Source organism: Meriones unguiculatus, chromosome 2 (assembly GCF_030254825.1).
Source record: "Meriones unguiculatus strain TT.TT164.6M chromosome 2, Bangor_MerUng_6.1, whole genome shotgun sequence".
NCBI classification, from domain to species: domain Eukaryota; kingdom Metazoa; phylum Chordata; class Mammalia; order Rodentia; family Muridae; genus Meriones; species Meriones unguiculatus.
In genome coordinates, this window is record NC_083350.1 from 52591317 (window position 1) to 52617730 (window position 26414).

At 39.1% G+C, this 26414-nt stretch overlaps 2 protein-coding genes across 4 annotated transcripts in view; one reads left to right on the plus strand and one right to left on the minus strand.

Moving 5' to 3' along the window:
- Ctnna1 (catenin alpha 1) overlaps window positions 1-26414 on the minus strand; it is a 125304-nt gene that overhangs the window by 39036 nt on the left and 59854 nt on the right. Inside the window, exon 1 of one of the 3 annotated variants that reach the window (XM_060377455.1) lies at window positions 2104-2243. The exons of the other annotated variants lie outside the window; for them this stretch is intronic. The gene's annotated coding sequence lies outside the window, so the exon portion shown is untranslated. Of the gene's footprint in view, window positions 1-2103; window positions 2244-26414 lie in introns of those variants that run through there. 3 annotated transcript variants of the gene reach the window in all.
- Lrrtm2 (leucine rich repeat transmembrane neuronal 2) lies at window positions 2484-5975 on the plus strand. Its single transcript, XM_021646477.2, has 2 exons — window positions 2484-2926; window positions 3272-5975. Exons 1-2 carry the CDS (start codon window positions 2923-2925, stop codon window positions 4816-4818), a joined length of 1551 nt encoding a protein of 516 aa, XP_021502152.1. The 5' UTR covers window positions 2484-2922; the 3' UTR covers window positions 4819-5975.

The following is a 26414-nucleotide window of genomic DNA, read 5'->3' on the forward strand; positions in this document are numbered from 1 at the left end:
CTACTTTGGAGGCTGAGGCAAGAGGAGCTTTCTCTTATTTTAAAAAACAAAACAAACAAACAAAAAGAACATGACTTTCTATGGCACACCTGAACAATTTCTCTACAACAAAAGCTACTGTAACAGCAGAGATAATATAATTTGAATAGTTTCAGTTCAACAGTTACATCAATAGGTAGTAATATAATTTGAATAGGTTCAATTCACTCGTATATAACGGGAGATCAAGCAGACTAGAAATCAGAAAGGAACTTAAGAATCCTAAGAGTTTAAAAGTGAGGAAATACTTTCCATCTCGGTTTTTACATACAACCCATTCCTAACCATCGCTGGTCCAATCCAACTGGCTCACGTGTTTTTTCTATCTAAACAACTAAGGCAGTTACTTGTGTGAATAACACAGTTTCTGCATTAGAAAGGTTATTTTCATCAGAATGTGGTTCACTAAAACACTGACAACATCCTCATCCTATGGGCTTCCTTTCACTTAACAATATAGTGATAACTATGATGCTGATGACTGATGGTGACAAGACTATGAATGAATCTCTCTACCTTCTATCTTTTAGGGCCACAGCGCTCACAGTGAACCTGTCTATGAAACCGAGGCTCACAGACCCAGTAGGATCTGATTAAAATTTATCCGCAGGAAAATCAACAAGCAACATTTCACAATCCCATCTAAACAAAGACCTAAATTAAGAAGCAACAGAGCACAGAAAGGTATTACAGGAAGGATCAAGGTCAGTGGAAAAGCGGAACCTCACTCCTGAGGCTGTGGGTAACTTCTGCTTGGCAGTGGAACTGTAGTGCACCCCAGTCTGGCCGTGTCTGTACAGCCTTCCTTCCCTTCCTTCTCCCTCCACAGGTATCAGGTGTGCAATGTGGTCTGAAGACTTCACTGCCCCTCAGGGCATTGCTGCAGCCTTCTCACTCATCCTGTCTAGGCATTCACTGCCTTCCACACTTCGAAACCCATCTTGGGGTCACTTTAGAAGAACTAAAAAAAAGGCATCCTTGCCTTACTAGAGTTTCCAGAAAACCTTTACACATGACTCTAAGTAAGCGACCTTAGAGTCTTCTAGTCATTACCAGGGTAGCCATATTCCTATTCCAATACAGAAACTGTATCTCTCTCTCTAGATAATGACTTTTCAGAATCCACCAGTGGAATGAAGTCCTCAGAAGACCACATGCCAGTGAAGTGCTTGCTCCATGGACATCATAAACAGCTTGAGAAAGCTTTGAGGTTTCTGCTCTCAGGTGTGAGACAACTCATTAAGGGTAAGTGGTTATGTTATGGGGAAAATAAGTTCATGCAGCCAGATCACAAGACAAAGAAGTGTAAAGGGCAGTTCCTTAGTCTGGCCTGAAAACATATCCCTGATTCATGCTAGACACATCTTCTGCATTTATGTAACACTAGCCATAAACATTCCTATCTGAAAAGTTATCTAACAGGGAGAAGCTAGAGTTGTCGAGCAGGAACAACCAAAACAAAAATCCTACTCCAATACAAATGCACTTTCATATTCATGAGAGAAATTCAACAAAAGCTGGTATGAGATTCCAAGTCAGTTCATAAGTGTGCCAGTAAGAGGTGGTGTGAAAAGGCTCTATTATTTGGGGGTTACACATCCAATCTCAGCAGCAGCAGTGGCTTTTAGTTAAGGAATAGGTGAGGTGCTAAAAGTAGAAATCCTGAAGACTATGTCAGAATCCAGGCACACACACTACAATGCTTGTGCAAAACCGCCTGTTCCACTGTTAACATCTGGCTCACTGGTGTCAGTCTGCTCCTCTCTGGTAGGACATTCAAAGATCAACTCAGTGCTGTTTTCCAATCAGTGTGGTAATAAAACATTGTTATATAATCAGCAGAAAGAGATTAGAGTTCCCTTGAAATTCTCAATGGAAGGGGGAAAAGGCCAAAACGGTTTCTTTTGGACGCTACCCCCTTGTTCTGCTTTATAATGTCAAGTCCTTCAGGAGAAAGAAACTAAGCCGCTAGTTTACCCACACCGCCAGGCATACTCTGCTTTTTACCAAGCATGACAACAAGGCAATTGAGTAGCTTTCCAGACTACCAGAGCAGAGGCGTACCTTGCATAGGCTGGCATTAAATCAGACTCCATAAATCAATCGTGCCCATTTAGATGATCTCTATGCAGGATCGGCAGTCTAACACTAGCTCTCACACACACTAAAAATCATCACTCTGCTAGTCCAACTCACTGCGCAGACGGGTCTTCTTGAATGCAGCGTTTATTACAACCTCATTGTTGCTTCCTACACTGAAGGAATACCAAATTCTCAGATCGGGACTTCTTCTTTCTCAATTTAGTGTAAACAGGGGGTCTTGTAAACGACCCTGACACTGTTACAAAGCACAGTGCTTTTTAACAGTAAAGCTTCTGGAAAACCCAAACAAAAGACACGTCACCCGGTGACGTCAGCCTATATACAGTTCTGTGTGGTCGCAGCACATAAGCAAATCCATTCTTGTGCCGTTTCTCGGAAAAGCTTTTCAGTAAATGCACTCATGCCGCTCCAGAAGCTCTTCTCTGCAACAAGCCGCCCATCTGCCATCAACAAGTTAAGACCGAGAGAACTAACAGCTGCGGAAAGGAAAGCCTGACGCTCCGATGATCAGCGGTAATCAGAGGAGGAGGAAATTATTAACTTATAATCACAGCTGATTTAGGGGATCAGAGCACCATAGAAAATGAAACCAATGCTATCCAGAGGAATATCCTAAGGAGAAACCAATTCACCCTGACAAATTTGAATTTTACTTGGAAAGCCTGGGACACAGAAAACAGGAAACTGGTCAAAGGCTCCTGCATGTTAGAGCCTTTTACAGACTCACTGCGTGGAGTCTGACAACCTCGACTGAATGCAGCCTCCAATGTGCTCAGAAGAATGGGTAAGTCCATGCATTTTTATGGCTTGTACAATCAAAGAGGAATCACGCTTTTATAAAATAAGCCAGTGAATTCCCATTTTATGATGCAAATCACTTGGTTTTGGATTTTAAGATAATATGTAAAGGCATATAACACTAAGGAAAGGGACACACTGTAATCTCTCCTTTACATGCTTTAAGTTGTGTTCCAGACTATAAACAAGGTTAATTTTCTGCAGTAAATGAAAAATGTTCTATGCAGTGCAATCTTTCAGTATGATGTGACATTCTGTTGTTTTTATTAGCCCCCTGTATTCTGCTGAAACGTCTCCTATCTTCTTGTTTTCCTTAAATTGTATTCTGCAGGCTTACATTTCAAGTGGCCATTAGGGGCCCCCATGCTGGCAGCAATCTATGCAATGAGTGTGGTTTTAAAAATGCTGCCTGCCCTGGGCATGGCGTGTCCACCTAAATGCCGCTGTGAGAAGCTGCTATTCTACTGCGACTCTCAGGGCTTCCACTCAGTGCCAAACGCCACAGACAAGGGTTCTCTGGGCCTGTCCCTGAGGCACAATCAGATCACAGCGCTTGAGAGAGATCAATTTGCCAGCTTCAGTCAACTCACCTGGCTCCACTTAGATCACAATCAAATCTCAACAGTAAAAGAAGACGCTTTCCAAGGACTATATAAACTTAAGGAGTTAATCTTAAGTTCCAACAAAATATTTTACTTGCCAAACACAACTTTTACCCAACTGATTAACCTGCAGAATTTGGACCTGTCTTTTAATCAGCTGTCGTCTCTGCACCCCGAGCTTTTCTATGGCCTTCGGAAGCTGCAGACCCTGCATTTGCGCTCCAACTCCCTGCGGACTATCCCAGTACGCCTGTTCTGGGACTGCCGTAGTCTAGAGTTTCTGGATTTGAGCACAAACCGTTTGCGAAGTTTGGCTCGAAATGGATTTGCAGGATTAATCAAACTGAGAGAGCTTCATCTAGAGCACAACCAGCTGACAAAGATTAATTTTGCTCATTTCCTCCGGCTAAGCAGTCTGCACACACTCTTCTTACAATGGAACAAAATTAGCAACTTGACGTGTGGGATGGAGTGGACCTGGAGCACTTTAGAAAAGCTAGACCTAACTGGAAATGAAATCAAAGCCATCGACTTGACAGTGTTCGAAACCATGCCTAATCTTAAAATACTCCTAATGGATAACAACAAGTTAAACAGTCTTGATTCAAAAATCTTAAACTCCCTGAGATCCCTCACAACCGTCGGCCTCTCTGGCAATCTGTGGGAATGCAGCCCCCGAGTATGTGCTCTTGCCTCCTGGCTGGGCAGTTTCCAAGGTCGGTGGGAGCATTCCATCCTATGCCACAGCCCTGACCACACCCAAGGAGAGGATATTCTAGATGCAGTCCATGGGTTTCAGCTCTGCTGGAATTTATCAACCACTGTTACTGCCGTGGCTACAACTTACAGAGATCCAACCACTGAATATACAAAAAGAATAAGCTCATCAAGTTACCATGTAGGAGACAAAGAAATCCCAACTACTGCAGGCATAACAGTTACTACAGAAGAACACTTTCCTGAACCAGACAATGCCATCTTTACTCAGCGAGTAATTACAGGGACAATGGCTTTATTGTTTTCTTTCTTTTTTATTATTTTTATAGTGTTCATCTCCAGAAAGTGCTGCCCTCCCACTTTACGAAGAATTAGGCAGTGCTCAATGATTCAGAACCACAGGCAGCTCCGATCCCAAACACGACTCCATATGTCAAACATGTCAGACCAAGGACCATATAATGAGTATGAAGCCACCCATGAAGGACCTTTCATCATCATTAATGGTTATGGACAGTGCAAGTGTCAGCAGCTGCCATACAAAGAATGTGAAGTATAATATCTACTCACCATCAAAAGTCTCATCAGATAAGTAACCTATTTTACATAGTAGGGGCTAAATACATATCTAATTTTTACCAATGGTGACATTAAGCCTAATTTTCCAAACCAAGTGGAGACTTGAGTTTTTGAAGTGTTAAAGTATTTTTAATTTTTTAATGAAAACATATTTTAAGTGTTAAATGAAGCAATGCTCATATTAATTTGCACTCTTGTTGGAAAGTCTAAATGCTTACTTCAATATAAAACATTTCATGTATGTAATTATATACAATTGTATGTAAACATTTACATCAAGGTCTCCATATGTTATTTTTTTCTACTGAAAACAGTTCCAAAAGAAGCTACTAAACAAATATAGGTAGGGATGAAAACCTGTTTGATTATTATTCTCCATCCCATGGACCACAACTGGCTCCCTGCTTGAAAGGAGACAGCACAGTTCTCTTGTAAGATAATGTGGTATTTACTCAGACTATAATTTCCTGCCAGTGTGAGAAGTAGACTCACATGTGTGCTGAAGACTGGTACATATTAAACGCTATTCTTTCAGAGTGTGGCCTGGTTTAATAAATATTATCTAAGTTACATCATGAAACCAGCACCTTTTATATAACTCTAATAAAACCGGGTGACTCTTTAATGTATTTCAACAATAAATCCAAGCAATTATTAAAGGTCTCATTATAATAAATCAATACTAAATAACTACACTGACTTCTTATACAACTTCTAATGGACATGCTGATTTTTGTGGCACTAAGACTATTATTTTAAACTAGTACTAAATTAACATTTTACTAATTAACTTACTAAATCCGATACTTATGTGAAATTTGCATTTGGGAAAGAGAAAAACTGAATCAACTTAACAATCCTGATATACTTCATCTACTTTGAAAATACACCCCCTCTCATAATTAAAGATGCCTTGACAAACTGCTTAAGCCTCTTCCTTCTGGCTTTTTCTGATCTTTAAACATCAGGCTCGAATTAAAAATAATTGGCTACTAAAGGTGCCTAACCCTGATCCCTGTTGTATTAGAAAAAAAAAAAAAAAACAAAAAAAAAATTTGCTTTCAGAATATGTTCAAGCTTGCCCTTTAATAAAGATGCACATTTATATTACTAACTCCTTCTGAGACAGGACCAACCTATCTTAAGGCAGAACTCCATCTAGGGCCCTGCAGCCACACAGCAGTGAGTGAAGGCAGCAGGAAAGGGAGGGGGGGGGTAAAGAGCAAAGACTCTGAAGCCTGAACTCTCAGGTTAGGGGAAGTTACTAGGCAGCAAACCTGGCTGTGTACAATCTGCACCGAGTAAGCGAAGCTCAGGGGCCGGCATGATTTGGGAGGCTCTTCAGTGTAAATGTGAGCACTCCAATCAGAGTGCCAAATGACAATGATGCCACATTTGTCATGAAGAAAAGAACCGCAAGTGCTCGGTTCTGACTTCTTTACGGCAAACTGACTTCTTTATGGCATACTGGGGGTTTACATTCAAAATTATCAATTCACATAGAATTTTTTCTACAAAAAAAAGAGGCTCTACATAAAGGAGGAAAATGAAATTAAATCATTACTTTGCTTTCAGAAAAAAGTAAAAACCCAACCTTTTTTTAATGTGGAAATTATGTTCATCTTTAAAGAAAGTCACTTATTTTCTCCCCAGGACTGAATTGAAAATACTGCTGTAGACCTAGATTCAATCATCATTTTTCTCCTTTAGCACTAAAAAAAGATACCCACATTTCAAATCTCTTAGAAAAAAACAGACAATATTCAGGTTAAGTGAAAATATGCTCTTTATATTTCTGAAGGTGGGTGGATTAGTTTGGCAAAGCCTCAGAGCAGTTCAATTCGGCTGATTCTGAGTGGCGAGATTTTATCTCCTGAGAAGGCAGACGCTGGGTTTGTCTGAGCTGAGACAGATGCTGGTTTTCCGGCATAGAGCACAGCATACTGCTTCCCCACGGAGGGGCTGCATCAGAAGCCGGATTACAAATGAGCTCCATGGGCTAGAATTTACCAACTCATTTATCATGGTGACCACTGCCATTTGTCAGGTGACAGACAGCTTGTTCACAATACAGCTTTGAGCACGCAAGACTCCACTGGCTCTAAGGAACGAGTGTTTCTCATCAATTCAAATCACAACCAAAATTAATCCAAACTGTGAGTTAAAAGTAAGAAATATCAACTGGGAACTCCAATTAATCCTAAAGAATACCGTTAGTAAAGCGGACTCTACGAAGCAGAACAAGCTGGTTAGCCCCTGAGGAAGAGCATTGGAAGGCCACCGAGGCAAACGGCACACTGCTGGGGAGGGGGCATATTTATTCTCTCCTTGTTTTTTCTTCCACATTTTTGGTTAACAGTAGTCAGTAATGCCAATCAGGTATTTTTCTTCTCAGTTAAAGCACAAATTGCCATTTCTAACTGTCTACAGGAGACAAGGTTCCATTTAGTTCATATGTACTTGTATTGCAGTATCTGTGCTACAACCTGACCAGAGAACTGCCTCACACCAAAATCATACATAGTTCCTAGTCATAAATGCGAAAACTTTTAGGTGGGGTTCTATTCTCTAAAGCATTACTACCCAACTTCCCCTCTCCCCCATTTTAAAGGTTAGTGAAAAATGACCATCACAAGTAATCTCTCAGAAAAATGAAGTATCTACCTAGGAAATAAGAACTATCTGCAACTACTGCTACTTACTTCCTGAAACCTACAGGAATTCAAGCTTATCTCAAGCTTATCTTTCTGAAAAGAGAGTAGGCTGGTAAATCTGAAAATCCATATAAAACTCATAGTGCCAGCATAAAAAAGCAGACCCTAATTTTTAAACCAAAAAAAAAAAAAAAAAAAAAGAAAAGAAAAAACTTGTATTAACACATGTAATTTCTTAATGAGTTTAAATTAATTTCTGTACCAATTCAATGAATGGAATTGACTCAACTTCCTAATTCCACTAAGTATTAAAATCCATCTGCTTATGATAATGCTGGTTACCAAAAGCTAGACTCCATCTTTCCAATAAAAGCAAGCTCTATGTAGCTCTAGTCTGAATTCTAAAATATCAAACTGTCTTATTATTTTCTTAAGTCATACTTCCCACACATAGCTATGTAGGGGGTGGGGCTAAAAATCTCTCTCATATATATATATATATATATATATAGCTAGATAGATATAGATAAATAGATAGATAGATCATTTTTAGGAGTATTTTAACAGGTAACTTACATGGTAATTTTCCTAATACAGCAGTTCAGTGGCAGCACTATCTCAAGTCTGTTTGGGACATACTTTTCATATTGTCTCAGTTAAAATGCTTGAAATCAGAAAAGGTGTTTTCAAAAGGACAACATGGGTCATCTGTAGATAGTACATATTTCTTTAGCTAGCCTGGACAAACTCACAGCGCTTGAATAAAGTCCAAAACAGAAAATGACCACTCAAGCTTTCATTCTGCTATTGCAGACACTTGGAAGCGTCTCCAACGCCTTCAACTCATCTTTTCCTTGAGTTTTAAAAATCAGTATGATACATGGAATGTTTGGTGAACCTATGAACATTGAGACTGGAAACTCAAAATACAGTCCAAATCCACTTGTTCAGTTACCTTTAAGAGCCATGGGGGGTTGATGGGGGACAGGAAGAAAATACTATTAGACAAGGAACTGGGGCAGCGGGAGCACAATAGAGTGTACAGGAAAGTTTCGCTATTAAAATTGTGTATACTGTAAAAAAAGAAAACACAAATGTCTCCTTTGTTTATAATTTTCCCTTGAAACCTGCAACTGCTGACAGGAGAAACCTGAATAGAATTTTGACAGAAGTTACATGAACAGCTGTTGTGTACCATGCTGCTTTTCAGTGTCAAATGTGTGTGTGTTGAAAAACAGCAGTTAATCATGACTTTATTCACACAGGCAAAGTTTGGCTAAGGGGGGGGGGGGGCACAAAACTTGCAGCAAACCACACTAAGTAGTCACCACACAATTACTACTTCTAACAGCCTTAACGAGCAGGTAGAAAGTAAGGCTCACAAGCTGTGGGGCTGGTTGCTCCTCTCAATTCTTCTGGCATCATAGACTACCACAGCCTGAAACAGTTCAAAAAGCCATACTGGTATCTGGGCTTCATAAACAGAAACTTAGCCTTTACTTCAGTGGATAAATGCCGGGATCATTCGCATACCACTCCTGAAGTCCGTAGGTGCTAACCATGTTAGGACTTACTATGACTTACTCTGATGCTAGCTCAGTAGGTGTGAATGAGAAAATGAAAGATTGTTTTACTGGTCTGTGTTGCTTGGCCTGAATACCCTCAGACAGAATGCTATGCCTAGGCAGTGTTAGGGCAGAAACCATCTTGCCTTCTAGATACCACCTACCATGAACGGATTCACAGTTCTTGTTTGAACCTCCTACTTATCCAGCCCCAAAGCTGGCAAAGATAGCATTTCTAGTGCATCCACAAGGACCTGAGTTTGGATCCCAGCACCCATGTAACAAACCATGTTACACGCATGTTACAAACATCTTTTACACCTGCAATCCCAGCACTAGAAATGCGAAGAGATAGGACCACCTGGGCTTGTTGGCTGTCAGACTGGCCAAAACCCACTAGCTATAGGTTCAGGAATAAAGCCTGCCTCAAAGAAGTCAAAGGGCGAGTGAGAGAAAAGGACAACCCGCAGCTTCTTCTGTCCTCTCTGTGAGTATACAAATAGAATCTTGGCCTCACCTGAGCAGAGAGGCCTCAGCATCAACTTGTACACTAACGGAGTGTGTGCCCTCCACACACACATGCAAACCCTTCCTTCCCAATACTCCGTGATTCTCGCCAGCAGAGACTAGGACATTTCCCATGGCAGAAACCCAGTAACTACTGAGGGGAGAGGAAGCAGGCACAGCATACACTTTTATATCAAGAATAATTGTGTTGACACGAGCCGGCATCGGTAACAGTGATTTTACATTTTACAAAAGGAGCAAATTCCCATACTTTATAGAGCTAAAAATAGAGCTTATTAATACAGTTGTTTTATACTTTAATCTTCAAATCCCCATGTGGTTACACCTGACTTCTCTATCAGTTGTTCTAAGGTTGCCTAGATAACCACGGAATTTCAAGTTCCCAACGAAACACAAAGAAGATATTTCCATCAAGGTTAAAGTGTTCCCACATTCCTTTTATAAAAATGTGTCTGACCAACAAGGTTTAAGTCTCCCCTTAGACAAAATGTACCACAAATTATGTTTACAGAGAAGAAAAGAAGGGAAAGTCTATCTATTCTAAAGTTTCCCCATGCAAGCTTGACCTTCCTCTTCCCCAGCAGTTTAGAAATCTTGTAAGCAAATCTTTAACCTTTCTTCCACCGTCTAAAACAGACAGAATAAGAACAAGGCAAGAGTAATGAAGAATCTTACCCTGCAAAGCCTGTAAGTTATACCCTCCCTTTTCTCTCTGTGCCCCCAACCCACCCTGGCAACCAAGCCCAAGGCCTCAAAGGATCTGCAGGAGATCAGCACCAAGGAGCACCTGCGACCCATTCTAACTGGCAAAGGCGAGCGACTCCTCTCTTTCATGGGAACCGTATTTTAAAACTGCAGCTCCAGAAACAATTCTCAGGGCCTTTTTACAAGTGTCAAGAGACTTCGCCTAGAGGCACAGGGAAGGCATGCGAAAGGGCAGCGGTTAAACTACACCGCACAGCCACTCACACTTGTGCTTGAAGCACACCTCCATTGTTCGACTGGTATTTTTAGTTAAAGTAGGGTTATCAAAGCTCCAAGTTGCTTTTTCTAAAAAGTGAGCAGGTAAGAATCAATAGCTAATGTTTTGTTATTTTAGGGGCCAAAAAATTCTTGTGGGAAAAACAAACAAACAAACAAACAACTGCCGGGTGGTGGTGGTGCCTTTTACCTCAGTATTCAGGAGGCAGAGGCAGGCAAGATTCCTGTAGTACGAGGCCAGCCTGGTCTATGTAATGAGTTCTAGGATAGCCAAAGCTGTTCCACAGAGAACTCTGTCTAAAAGACATGAATGAATGAACAAACGAGATATTTCCCATCAGGATACAGCTCAGTGATACAGCATTTGCCTAGCATGTGTGAAGGCTGCCTCTCCATCCTCAAAGTTTTAGCTGTCAAATAAATGAAAACCAACTGGTTGGTGTCTAGAACTTTAAAAAACAATGTGGCTATAATTTACAAAGAACCTAATTCTACAGAATCAAAAAATGTAGAATAATACTATTTTTATGTGAAAAATAGCTAAATTGGATGTAAAATGATTAAAGCAAAGCTTCTTAACCCCAAAGGACCAGAATATATTTCACAGACTTCAAAAACCTTGAGAAATTAATACAATAGTATGTATGCATGGTTACAAAGATTAAACCAAATCCTAGAGTGCTTTTAAATAATTTGTAATTAAAGATTAGGCAACACTGACAGAACAATAAAATAGTTTTTGGCCTTGATCTTCCTCCTGACTAAGGCAAAAACAAAAACAAAACTAACAGCTCTCATCTGGTAAAAAATAAAACAAAACAAACAAACAACAACAAAAAACAGTTTTTAATCAGGTGTAAGGTAAATGCAGCATTCTGAATACTGAAGCAAAAGGATTACACATTAGAAGCCAGCCTGGGCAACAAGCAAAATCTTATCTCAGAACAATAAATCAAAAAAGAAAAGAAGCCCTAGTTTGTTTAGAGGACTTAAATGCAAACGTCTGAAAAAGTGGAGTCTGACGTGGAAACATTAAGAAAATGTCAGATGGCACCACCGAGGAGGTTTAGAAAACCAGCAAACCTGCTCCTCCGGTCAGTTCTTGACAAGCAGCCTACTGGTTCATGATACGTACTTTATGATCAGCCAAGGCTGGAATTCAGAAAGCCTAAAGAATGAGTAAGTACGCCTTTATCTCTAATGACGAGCTCCCCACACATATACAGAATGCCCACTAACCATTTAAATACATGTACACTTCTCTACTAGGAGTATGATTTTATTGTTTTTATTATTTAGATGTTATATAACTATGTAGGGCAGGCTGTCCTCCAACTCACAGAGATCACCTGCCTGCTTCTGCCTCCCATACTGAGACTACAGGCATGTACTGCCATAGCTAGCCCATATGATTTTAAATTAAGAATATGTGGTTGAGTTTGCCAAGCAAATGAAAGACTCCGGGTCTGAGCCCAGTACTCACAAAAACCCAGATACTTTCTCTAATGGGGAACAACAGAAGCTAGGTTTGTGCAACATGCCTAGCTGTGCCAACCACAGTCATACGTGTTCTCCTTGACAACGATGGCAACGAATTTCCCAGGAAAGAACAACTTAAAAATGAGAAAGTAATCACCAATTGACCAGCCAGAAATTTTAGCTTCTAACTCAGGCCATTATGTCTTCCCAGATTCGTTATGTTGCTGTATGTAGAAGAGAACTCTTTCCAGCCCTGTTAGTACTAATAATCAAACCTAGGCCTCAACATGCTAGGCAAGCCTCCTGAGACTGAGGTACACAGCTGGTTTAAAATAGCCAAGAAAACAACTCAAGAGAGGAAACAGTTTATTTTGGCTCGTGGTTTAAAGGACTTCAACCCATGCATGCTTAGCTGGCGACATTGCTCTAAGCGCATGCGGCAGACAAGGCTGTTCAACCTAGTGACCAGTTAACAAAGAGACACGGGGAGAGGGCAAGTCAGTGTGCCAGAGCACTCCTAGTCATCTCTCCCTCCAACTAGCCCATCTCCTCGTGTCTACCCCCTCCCACTAGCCAGTCGTGGCTACATCAACTGGGTCAGTATGCACGGTCCAATGCCTTACAAAGCAACATCATCTGGGTGGGAGCCAAGTCAGTTTTATCGGAAAAAAAGAAAACCAAAACCAAAACAAAACTCCAGGAATGATCTAAGCTACAGTATTAAGAATAAAGTTATATGTTGTCAAATGACTGAAATGCAGCAAAAGGTAGATCAGGGTAGTTAAGTATGTGATAAAGTAAATGTACCAAAACTTAATAGAATCAAGAAAATAGATATACACATGGGTGTCCAATGTATATTTTTTTTCAGCTTCTCTCTATATGTGGGTGTTTTCATAATAAAGTATTAATGGCAGAAAATGTTATTACTGTAATTTATAATATCAGCAATCCAACACAGTTTCTCTCAACAAGATACAATATTACATGATGGTTAAGGACAGAAATTCTGGAATCATGCTGGTTCAAAATGTAGCATTTCCAGTTTCTAACTGTGGGACCTTTTACTAGTCACTGAAGCATTATGCTTTAACAGTACCAAGTTTACACTTTAAAAATTGAATCAGACTGCATACAGCTACTTATTCTCGGCACATAGTAGATACAGGAGACCGAGTTCCTTTATCACGTTTATGCTGATACTATCAAATATCTACAACTAATTCAATGAGTGCCTCTTCTACTTCTACTATACAATTAATATATAAAACCCACAGGTCTAGGTCACTCCCCTCAGGAATTTATACCTAATCTAAAATAAAACTATTAACACTTATAGGTAACTAATGTAAGAGAATAAACCAGAAAAAATGAGAGGAGGTGGATCCCTCTTCACTGAATCTCCCTGACCAGCCAGCCATGCAAAAATGATGACGTTTAGATAAAGCTAAAGACTGTAATCAAAAAATAAAACTGGATGGTGCTGGAGAGATGGCTCCAGTTAAGAAGAGCACCTGGTGCTCCTGCAGAAGACCCAGGTTTGGTTCTCAGTACCCACACGGCAGCTTTCCAACTGTCTTCTTCCAGTTCCAAGAGATCTGACACCACAGGTACTAGAAAATATGTAGTACACACATATACATGTAAGTAAACACTCGTAAAAGTTAAAAAAAAAAAAAAAAACTTAAATAACTAGATCTGGAGAGCGACTGAGCAAAGCCGCTAGATAATACTCTCTGTCCTCCACATAAATGCGCTCACAGGAAGCCCATGCTAACACACACTACGAGAAGACAAAAGAAAAACTAATATGATAAATAATGGAATAGAGGAAGAACTTTTTTGTTTTAACTCAAGAGAAATGAACAGGCTGTTGAGGTACTGGGGAAAATAAGCAATCATTCATTTATCAGATGTACCTATGACATTCTAATTTTCTATGTATGAATGTTTCGCCTATATGTATGCATGTATAACACATGAGCACCTCATTAGTACACCTGGAGAGCAGCAGAGGGCATCAGTTCCCCTGAAACTGGAGTTGCAGGTAGCTATGGGCCACCACATACGTACTGAGAACTAAAAAAAAGTCCTCTACAAGAGCAGCAAATGTTCTTAACCCTAAAGCCTTATCTCCAACCCCTATCGTTTTTATTTATTAAATCTTTTCTTAAATTTTCTATGTATGGCTCTGTATGTGTACCAAATGCATACAGTGCGCAGTGAGGCCACGATAGGCTACTGAATCTCCTAGAACTAGTCACCGCAGACAGTTATAAGCACCATGTGAACACTGGGAGCAGCTGGTGATCGTAACTGTCGAGCCATCTTTCCTGTCCCTATTTGTTAGTTTTTTAAGAGAATTTGCCATGTAGTTTAGAATGGTCTTCAATTTCTGTTGTTTCTACCTCCACTTCCTAAATGCTGGGATTACAGGGGTGAGCCACCACAACCAGGCCCACATTAACTCTCAATGTTGATTACTCATTTCCAATTTAAAACTGCTTCCTGAAAAGACATATAATCTCTAAGATAGTTCCCTAATTCTGGTGATCTTTTCCATATCTCATAAACATATCCTCACATGGAAAAGCAAAACAATTATCTATTTGTAAAATACGCACTGGGACAGAGTAAAAGCTCTAGTTTCAGCTCTTTCCTCCTACTGGGTAAACTGAGTTTCAACTTCTTAGAACAATATCCTTCTGGCTCCCCAGTGTGATATAAATATTAAATACGAACAGCAGCATAGTGTAAAGACAACCTAATTTTGCTCCTCCTACTGCTACTAAAGAAACTTCTTACAAGGTTCTTATAAGGCTTTAGGCATTGTTTTAACATATAAGATGACATTAATGGCTTCACTGTTATAAAACTCACCAACTCACCAGAATTACTGATATTCTCAACAATTATTGGAGCTGGAGAGATTGTGCAGTGGTTAAAAACACTGGCTGCTCTTCCAAAGGACTGGGGTTAAATTCCCAGCACCCACAGAGCTCACAATCATGCGTAACTGCAGTTCCAGGGGAGTCCAACGTCCTCTCCTGTCCTCTGTAAGCACATACGGTGCAGACATGCGTGCAGGCAGAACATGCACAGTTTGTGCTGTGGCTGCCAGCATAAACTTTAATGAAAACCTCAAGCCTTTATCTACCTCCCAACTAAAGAGAAATTGAGACTGGAAAATTACACCTTATACGCTACATTTCATAACTGCCACTAGTTTCAGAATTTAAAATTACTTTATTTCTTACTGAAATTTAACTCTGGTGGCTCTAGTTATATCCATTATCAAATAGTTTCTTGTTCATTACAAAATATATATTCAAAACTCACTGTAATTGTAGTGCCTCTTTAACAACTCAAATAAAAAAGTTTCTTTCCAGATTTTTATTAAAGTCAAGACTAGCTCAAAACTCTAATTTCTCTACTTAGGCAAAGTAAAAAAAACATCAGATGAGCAGACAGTAAAATTCTACTAATTTAAATTTAACCAACCCAAATAAAGAACACCTAAGAGAAACCAATTCTTACTGTTTTTCCAAGCTTTCAGAACTAGGTAAAAGATGCTTTCTGCTCTGCCATTCGGCAACAGATTACTGAAGACTTGCCTCCCCTACAAACACTGAAGCCCAGAAGGTCCCAATACCCCCCCCAGGCAATGACAAGCAAGCAATTTAGGACAACGGGACAACGGGTAATACGATACTCTAAGGCCGTGGTTCTCAACCTTTCTAATGCTGCAACCCTTCAATACAGTTCCTCGTGTTGTGGTGACCCCAACCATAAAATTATTTCCTATACTACTTGATACCTGTAATGTTGCTGCTATTATGAGTGGCAATGTAAATATCTGTGTTTTTGATGGTCTTACGTGACCCCTGTGAAAGGACCATTTGACTCAAAAAGGTTAAAGACCACTGCTTTAAGGTCGAACTAAACCCTCTTTCTCCTAAGCAAAATAACTCACCAGGAAGCAATGGGAGGAGGGGGCCTTCTTAGTTTAAAACTGGATTTTCTTTTATCGACTATTCAAGAGATCCTAATAGTTAATTGCAGGTCCTCATGCCCACAGTGTGTAGGCACGTGTAGGTAGAAAACACAGGAGCTGGATCCCTGCCTGCAAGGTCAGACATCTAGGTTAAAAAGCCAGTCATGAGACTGATCTTTGTGTGATCAGACTTGCTTATCATATTCTAAACCCCAATATTTCTTTTGCCATTTGTCTGCTTTGTTTTTCTCTGAAATGGACAGTACTTGTAAATGATCAGAATCAATTCTCAAAACTATGAGGTGATCAATAAAAAAAACATTACCAATATTGAGGAAAAAAACATCAAAAAAGGGAGGCCTCAGATTATTTCCTAGTCTTGTACAGAATAACATTATTATATAAGCCATTATTAACTGTTTTAGTGAACAGTACTTACAAAGAATAAGACACAGACACACACACACACACACACACTTAGCCAAAGAGAAGGGAAGTGAAAAATGATGGAAATTTAATGACTTTTTTCTATTAGAAAGCCCTAATGGGCCAAATCAATTGTGCTATTACCATCCACTATCCTATTTTCAGATGCCTACATAAATTCTGTATTTTAATCAATGGCAGTCTGAGAAGTTTACCAAACTGTTCTTTCCTCTTCCTCCCCTACAACAGCTTTTCTTTGGTGATACCTGGCAGCCCACTCATTTAGCATTTCATTCTGTATTTCCTTATTTGAGAACGCTCACAAATTTACACTTTCTATTTAATATTGGGGGAGGGGGGAAAGAACACTTCATATACAAATCTGAACTCTAAGGGGATGGAGAGTAGGGGTGCAAATTGATCAAAACAAAAACCCAATTCATGTCAAAGAGAAAGCCACTACTTACCTCACTTCCTGTCGGTTTTATTTTACACCCCCCCCCACTATCTCCATTTTATTCTAGTACTGACTGCTGGATGGAATGAAGAACCGTTTACTTTAATATACACATAAAATGTGTGTGTAGCCACAGTCAATATTTCCAACCAGTGCTTGTAAAATCATAAATTATGTGCAAATTCTGCTAATACAGACAGAAAAAAATTAAAAAGCAAAACTATTTACAGGCCAATGAGATGTCTAAGGATCTGTACGCGCATGCACCCTCACAGAGGCACAGAGAGATACACACACACACAAACCAAAACAGAAAAATTATTTACATGAATAAATCCTTCCAATGTGGTATGAACAAGAATTATGAAAGGAATATCTATCACACAGAAAGACTCTAAAAACAACAGTAAAACAGCTACAACTTCGTTATTTCTTCCAGTCATCCAGGTCAAAGAATTTTGATCCAAAACAATTAAAATAGTCTATGTGAAAAGAACTTTTTTAAAAAAGCTAAGTACTCAAAGTGAGGCAATTAATTACTACCTTGTATTCAACCATGACATTTTTCAAAGGTATCTATATTTGGAATATGTCAATTTATATGAAACTCGTTTAAATGTAACAATTCTTTCCTAGAAACACCAACCTAAAAGTCCCTTTTCTTTTATAAAAGATATATAAAAGCAACAGCCTCACATAAACTTTTAATCTACTTCCATGATTACATAATGTTAAATCTCTATAATAAATCACATGCGCGCGCGCACGCACGCGCGCACACACACACACACACACACACACACACACACACACACTTTCCAAGTTGCTCTGCTTCCTGTGATTTAACTATGAAGTACTCAAATGTGTGTATACAAGACATCTAAAATAAGAAAGATGTTTTCATCCCAAACAAGAATTCCATTATCTAAAAAACAAAAAGTAAACAAAAATGAATGAAAATAAGAACAAACATTCCATGTGGACCATTTAAAATCTACCAACAGAAAGAGTTAAGAAAGCCAGGCAGTGGTGGCTCACTTCTTTAATCCCAGCATTCAGGAGGCAGAGGCAGGCAGATCTCTGAGTTCAAGGCCATCCTAGTCTACAGAGAGAGTTACAGGATAGCCTGAGCTATACAGAGAAACCCTATATCCAAAAAATTAATAAATACATAAGATGATATAAAGTAAGTGGAAGCTATTAGAAAAACAGCTGTGATATTCAAAGACTTCTGATTTTAAAAAAAAAAAAAAAATCCAGACTAGGCATGGTGGCACACACCTTTAATTCTGACATTTGGGAGGGAGAGGCAGGCAAATCTCTGAGTTCAAAACCAGCCCGGTCCACAAAGTGGGTTTCAAAACAGTCAGGGCTATTACATAGAAGTAATAAGTAAATAAATAAATGAACAAATAAATAAGCAGTGTGCTATTAGAAAAATGGTAGTTAACTAAAAGTACTTGACAAAAGAGAAAGACTACATGGAACACAAGCAAAATTCAGAAAAAAGAAAATCAAGTAAATAATACCTACTTTCAGAAGAGCATGAAGGTTATTTTCTTACACTGCTGGTTCAACAGCCACTAGGCTTAGCCCTTTGTGGAAAACAACTGCCCCTCTCAGTCCCCAACTCAACCATTTCCATAAAAATAAAACTGAAAATCTTTCATGCAAAAATAAAAGCACCAAATCCAACAGTATATCTTTCAAGGTTAGCCACTGCTACAACATATACAATGCTTTAGAACAATTTAAAAAGCAAATGCTCAAAAACAGCAAAAAGTAATGGCTAAATAATTTATAGTAAGCCCACATTCTGAATTGAAATACATTTTAAATAAATTATAAATAAACCCAAACTCAGCAATAAGAATAAGATTTTAAAGTTTCCTCAAGAGGGTTAGAGAGCTGACAGAGAGGTTAAAAGCACTTGTAGAGGACCCAGATTTGATTCCCAGCACCCACATGGTGGCTCACAACCATTCATAACTGATAACAATCAGAGAATCTGACTGCTTCTTCTGACCTCCATGGGCACCAGGCACATACATGGTATATACAGATAAGACACATGCAGGAAAAACACTCATACATATAAAGTAAAATAAGCAAATGCTTATAACAAAAAAAAAAAAAAAAAAAAAAAAAACAAAACCAAAAACAAAACACCTTTCCCATGAAGTACTTTTAATAAAAACATGCAAGATTGTAAGCAATGACAGCATTCATCTCCAACAGGAGAACATGCCAAGGGGGGCAATGATTACAGTTTGGTAATTTGGGCGAACTAAGAATTTATCATATAAGCAGAGGAAAGTGTGCAAAGTATTCATACCAGATTGCTAAGGACAGTTTCTTTGGGGGGAAGCATGTAGGAGAGATGTAGATAAAGGGAAGAGAAGAGGAAGACAATGAAAGGATCCAGCATGCATCAATGTAAACTAGATCTACGTAAAAGCTTTGTGTATAAAAATAGTAAGAGACAAATTTAAGTTACCTCTACATGACTTTTATTTTTATTGTACAGCCATATTTATTAAAGTGAAGCATAATTTCTCATTAAAAAAAGAAATATAGGCTGTATAAAAAGAACCTACAGTTGAACTATCATCCTCATGGGTCTCACTGGATCTTGAAATTAAGGGCGGGGCTCAGAAAAGGAAAAGTATACTGACAGTGGAAAATAAGATATATAATGGAAAAGAGGCTAGAATCGCTGTTCTGGAACACTGCTCAAGAAAGAAGTAAAGTGCATCCCTCAGCATCCCTGGAAGCAGAAAGGTCAAAGTCTACCATGGAGACTCACAAGCAAAGCTTACCTTCATGGGGTACACTGGGACACCTTTACAGGTACTGAAAGAGTCCACACCACTCAAGCACTCAATGCTTTAATGGCAGGTCCAGAACTATGACAATACTAATCAGGATTCCCAAGCCAACTGTGTAGACATATACTGAGTATCTCCCCTGCTTAGAGACAGAAGCTCTCTGTTCCCCTCCACTGTACAATCATAGCCCATAGGCAAAGTAGAACTAGCTGCCATGAATACCAGTACTGATTCCAGAAGCTGTGAAGTCAAGAATTCCAGAAAAATTATGGTCAGAATTTGGGCATACTAGTGTCCGCAGGATAGAAGAAACAAGGTCTCCAAATAGAGACTGAAGAAGGCAGGCTAGAATGTAGCTCAACAGAGTCAAGCATTTGGCTAGCATGCACAAAGCCTTACGTTTGCTTCCCAGCAACACAAAAAGGAAGAGAAAGGGAAGAGTTACTGTAGTCTCTCCTTTCTCCTAGTTACCTATGCCATGTTCAAAATAGAACACACTGTGAAATTGTCCTAAATCTCAACTTCCTGGACATCACTGCATATAAAACACTATACTGTGTGTTTTTACACTGATACCAGCTGGTACATGGCAGAGTGTACCTCCTGTTGATATACACTTCTTTTTCCCTAGAACACAGCATCCAATGACTTTTTCAGTATCCCTTAAACCAAACATAAAACTCTTTTTGCATGGTTACAGCTGCAATTCCAATATTAGAATGCAGACACTGCCACCACTCACAAAGAGAACTTATTAGACAGAAAGGGGGTCTTGTTTATGTTATAACAATGATTTAATAATAGCAACCAAAATTAAGAAAGAATAAAGTATGCATTTGTGTACAAGAACCAGATTTAGGAGTTAAAGACTATAGTAGATGAGCAAGCAAACTGAAAAAGACAGTACTAAAAAGATAAAGGTTCCAAAATTGTTAAAGTGAATGCTTTCAACAACCTATAATGACAAAAAGATAATAAATTAATAAAGTGTAAAAAAAACTACATCTCAAGAAAAGCATCTGAAAGAATATATTAAATGCCTAATAGCTGGAAAAGTAACACTAAGATAAATTATTATTAATTATTGGTTAAAGGAAATATCAACATTATAAAGAACAATTTATGTAAAATCACCTAGTCAAGGCCACTCAATATGACATGGCTGGAAAACAATTCAGATGTAAAACAAGACAAGATGGTGATTTCTACACTTATGACCTCTATAGCTCACTGTGTTAAGTAAGGGACTATAAACTGATGCCACAGCAGACACAGAGACAGAAAGTGAAGCACAGGGACCAAATCTAGTGCAGAGGCAAAGAGATGCGAATTATCTTCCTTGGGAGAAACAGAAAAAGAAACAGGTTTTAGATAAGAAGGGGTTGTAGAGCAAAATTGAGTGGTCTAAAAGCTAAGAAAAAAAGGAAAATTTCTTCAAATTATAGTAACACGTTCAATGACTCATTCATTATAAGGCTAGAAGGCTTTGTTTGTTTGTTTGTTTGTTTGTTTGTTTTAAAAGGATGTTTAGGAACTGGGTGTGGTGCTGCATGTGTGCAATTCCTGCACTCCAAGGGAAGAGAGCTGTAAGCTCAAGGCAAGCTTAACCAAACAATGAAGTCATGTCTGAACATATAAACAGAAAAACCTATAAACAGTTCAAGAAATACTACTTTCCTCTGTAAAGAGGTCTAGATTAACTTGCATGTGTATGCACATGACTTACTATATCCACATGTTTTGGAAGATACAAGAAGCTATATAGAAAACCTATATACGGCTATAAAAGAGATAAGAAAGAACTTCTTTTTACAGTCTCTTATACTCTTTACACTTTTTGAACATATAAATACAATGCCAATTTTAAGGATTTTTTTTTAATATGTTTTTCAGGGCCAATAAGATGGTCCAAGGAGTAAAGGTACTTGCCACCAAGCCTAACAGATCCTGAGAACTCGTATGGGAGAAGGAAAAACTGACACCTGTGACACACACAATAAATAAATGTAATTTAATTTCTAAGTAAAAATGTCTTACCAAGCATAAAGAAATGCCATGGGATGTATGTATTCCTCTAAACCTGAAAGCAAAGTCAGGTGTATCTCTGTGACTTGTAGGCCAGCCAGGGCTATATAGAGACAATTTGTTTCAGAGATCAGGGGATAGAGACAGTAGAAGATAACACATTAAACATCTCAGTTCAACACTAAGCTCTCTGTCAAAATGTGGATTATGTGCCGTTATTAGTTTTTGGTACGATTACCAAAGCAAGCAGCCACTGACTAAGTCCACAGGTCACATCTGAGAGCAACAGCTCACACTTCACACGCACAAGGTGGCAGCAGCCAGGCAGCAAGCCGGCTTCACAGTCAGTCCACCCATCTAGACAGACTCCCTCTCAGTAAGAATGTCCTCTCCATCTCTTGGAGAGCCTTGGAGAGAAAGACCCATTGTAACATGAAAGGAAAGGGACCTTCTAGACTCCACACTGCCTGCCCCACTGTCTTTTTTAGTAACATATAGACAATGTTTAAACTCACATGTGGCTAATTACTCATCCCGTTCCTGAAACAAGGAGCTAGAGGGCTTTTTAAATTAGGAATAAACGCTCATTCATAATAGCTTTCCCCTAGCATTAGATTTTTCTTAAATAAACTAGAGAACAAATACAAACACAACATATAAAAATGAGTAAGAAAAGAAACACATATAGTGTTCAAATAGCAAGTCTATTTCTAATTCAATCATCAAATAAATCGAAAAGGAGTAGAAATGAATAATGAAGAGATTTTTATACAGAGAAGCCTATTCAAAACTCAATTCAGAGAATGAACATTGATGATGAGTCTCGCTTCCCTATGCCAAATAACTCAGAATTAACTATGGAGTATGTCAGACTCCAGAAAAATGTAAATTTTAATAGTAAGGAGAATATAATATGAATCTGGGAACAAGGCCACCAGCTTCACTGAAGATAGTGGGACACAATAAAATAAGTTCTGCAACAGTCAGTGGAGATGTACTGACTGAAAATTAATATGTTCTTTAGCCATTATTACCAGGGTCCACATAATGACCATAGCTCAAAGCAGAGAGAAGGAAGTGGATCAAGAGAATAAGCTCTTTTACCAACAGAATGTTAAATGTAATTACCTGACAAAACCCTTGGAAACTTAAGTTTAAAAACAAAAGGAGGACTTGATGTTTGAACCACTTGGTTACAAAACAAAAAAAGTTCAGTAACCGCAGGGACATTACAGAGATGTGGCCACGCCCTTGGCGCAGCCCTCCAGCTTCACAGCCATGCTGTGTGCATAGGTACTACCGTCATGCCCAGCAGCCAGAGGCAGCAGCACACACTTGGGCACGGTTAGGTGATTTTCATCCTCAATGTAGCTGTCCAGGATCAGAACAAAGTCTCTCCACAGACAAGTCCTACACTAATGCAGTGCACATGTATTACAAGTCATTCAATATCCCTGAAAACAAAGCTTCAAAATAAGAATGTGTTTCTCCTACAAGCAAAACCAACCAATCTCACCAAGGCAAAAACGCAAATTTTTTCATGTGATTTCTTAGAACTTTCTACACTTTTATTTATGTAGTGCATGCCATGGTGTGGCATGAAGATGTCAAGAGTGGGTTTTATCCTTCTATGCTGTGGGTTCCAGGGACCAAACTCAGATCATCAGCTCGGTGGCAAGACCTCTCCCTGGCTGAGCCATCTCGAGGCTCACCAGATCTATCTAGAGAAGCACAGGTAACAAGAAGGACTCCTGCTAGCGTCACAACCACAAAAGACACATCCACCGGCCTGCACAGGCTTTGCCATCTTCAGGTTTTACCCTGGGCTCCTTGATCCTACAGGAGGAAAATGCCAGTGGCACACAGCCTTAAGAAGCAGCAGTGAAGAGCAGGCTCCAGATGTCCCTCCTCAAAATAAGCTTTGTTAAGTACTTGCCCACACAAATCTCTACCAAAAACTGATCTTATTTTCTAACACAGCAGTAGAAATACCATCAAGCTTCTTTTGAAAGAAAGAAATCCAATAAAGCAAAAAAAGAGGCATTATACTTGACTTTTTCAACCAATATGGCAGCACAATACGATGTAAGTGTGTGTGACTATGACAGACCCGGCATATTTTGTATGCTGATAAAAAGATTAAGTACAAATACTCTTTGAAAATTATGACAGGTTAAAGAAACATCAGTTTCTTTCTAGTTGCAGAAAAGGCTGTAGAATAATCTTTAAAATACCCTTTCACGCCGGGCAGTGGTAGCGCACCCCTTTAGTCCCAGGACCTGGGAAGTAGAGAGGCAGGGGATCTCTGTGAGTTGAAGGCCAACCTGGTCTACAGAGCAAGTCCCAGGGTAGCCAGGGCTACACAGAGAAACCCTGTCCTGAAAAACAAAACAAAAACCAAACAAAAAAATCCCTTCATATGAATTTGTTTTAGGAGCCTGTTAAATTTTTGTCTGGTTGCAAACACTTACATATCAATGTATCAAAGTAGGAAGCAGGTTAACATGGATGGGGAAAGCTAGCAACAGTACACAGTTATGGTGACCCTGACCTGCTGCTAGCAGCTATTCATTTTATACTTATATGATATATAAAATGTATATATAATTTATAGACGTATTTATATTATGTACACAGAGTATCTAAGGCTTGGTTTCTACTTATAAAATTCTTGCTACCTTCTACAGTGAAAATAAACTCATGCAACAAAGTTTCAGGATTACTAAATGCTGCAAAGAAGCTGCCAATTCTAACCACTCCTTCAACTAAAAAGAGCCTCCTTGAGACACACATGCACACCAAGAAGAAGGTACTCCCTCTTCGGGTTTGTCAAAGCTGACAAGATGGCAGCTTTGGCCTGCTGGACAGCACCAAACATTAGTGAATACTGCCAGGCGGGGAAGTCCCATAGGTGTATATGAAAGACCAATAAGGCCTGTATAACTACCTGAAAATTCAGGCTGTCGATGAACAAAGTACCACGGAGGAGACAAAAGAGAGTAAGCCCACAACTTCTGCTACACACTTTTTGTTTGTTTGTTTTATTTTGTTTTTTTGAAACAGGGCTTCTTCACTCTATGTAACCCTGGCTGACCTGGAACTTGCTTTGAAGAGCAGATTAGCCTCAAATTCACAGAGATCTGCCATCCTCTGCCTCCCTAGTGGATTAAAGGTATGTGCCACCACGCGTGGCTGTCACCATCTTGCTTACCAAGTCCTTCAGGCTCCACCAGTATTTTAACCCACATCTGTAAAGCCTTGCTCTCTCTGGCCCCTCTCAAATGCAGATATGTAGTTAACATAATAAAGTTAAACCCTTTTCACAGCTCTCAGAACTTCATAATCAAACTCTAGGTAAATATATGCACAATTTTCTATTAAGAACCAATATATGGTAATTGGGTCTAAGAGATGGTTCAACAGGTAAAATGCAGGTGGTATACAGGCCTAGAAACCTAATTTCAATACCTGAAACCTACAAAAAGAGAATCAATGCTACAAAGTTGACTTCTATCCTCTGTATGCATACAGACATATGCGCGCGCGCACAGCTATATACAAAATCCTAAATTTTTATAGAATATAAAGTACTCTAAAGGGAAACAATCTGCATTTTACAAATCCACCTGTTTTACAAAGGACATAAAATGTAAGTGAAAATTAATCAGCCTGACTTCTACTTCTCGGTTCATGAATGTTTTTGTTTTTTTCCGAGACAGGGTTTCTCTGTGTAGCCCTGGCTGTCCTGGAATTCAGAATTCTGCCTGCCTCTGACTGCAGGATTAGAGGCATGCACCACCCCCACCCAGCATTAACTATTCCTTTATATTGATTTATGTACTGGTGCATATGTCTGTGTAGGGCATGCTCAGGCTGCAGTGTAGGGGTGAAAGTCAGAGAATAACTTGTGGGACTCTGTTCTCTCTTGATGATTCTAGAGACCAATTCAGATCTTTAGGCTTAAAAGCAAGTACCTTTACCTGCTGAGCCATCTTAAACTATTTTATAATGAACAATTTTTGATTCAATAATCTTTAGCTCAACATTTGTATAATTTATGTAAAATAGCTACCAAAACTGTGGGCTATTACTGTACTCAAAACAAAGTTGGATCAACTTCGCACACAATATACGCTTTAAACACTACCCGTATAATTCTGTCTGCAATAACAGACATTGAAAATGTCCAAAATGGAAAAAACATTTCCTACTTCACACAGGATAAACAAACTGCCCAAATTCCTATAGAAATACCATTTAGTTATCACACCAGACAGGACTCAAACTCACAGAGCTCTGCTTGCCTCTGTCTCCCCAGTGCTGGGGCAAAGGCATGGGCCACCATTTCCAGTTTTGATGATATTTTTTTCATATAATATTGAGACTTAGTTTTCACACATATAAACAAACCATTTTTTCAGACCTACCAAGAAATAAAAACAAACTAAAGTCCATAAACAAGTTTAAATGTCGTCTGTCCAAAAAGATCTCCGTAACAGCAAATATCCACTCTTTTGTTCTGCTTCACTGAGATAAGAATCTCATTATGCAGCTTTGCCTGGCCTGGACCTCAATGTGTAAAGGAGGCTAGCATCAAACTCTCCGAAAGCTGCCGGACTCTGCCTCCCAACTGAACTAA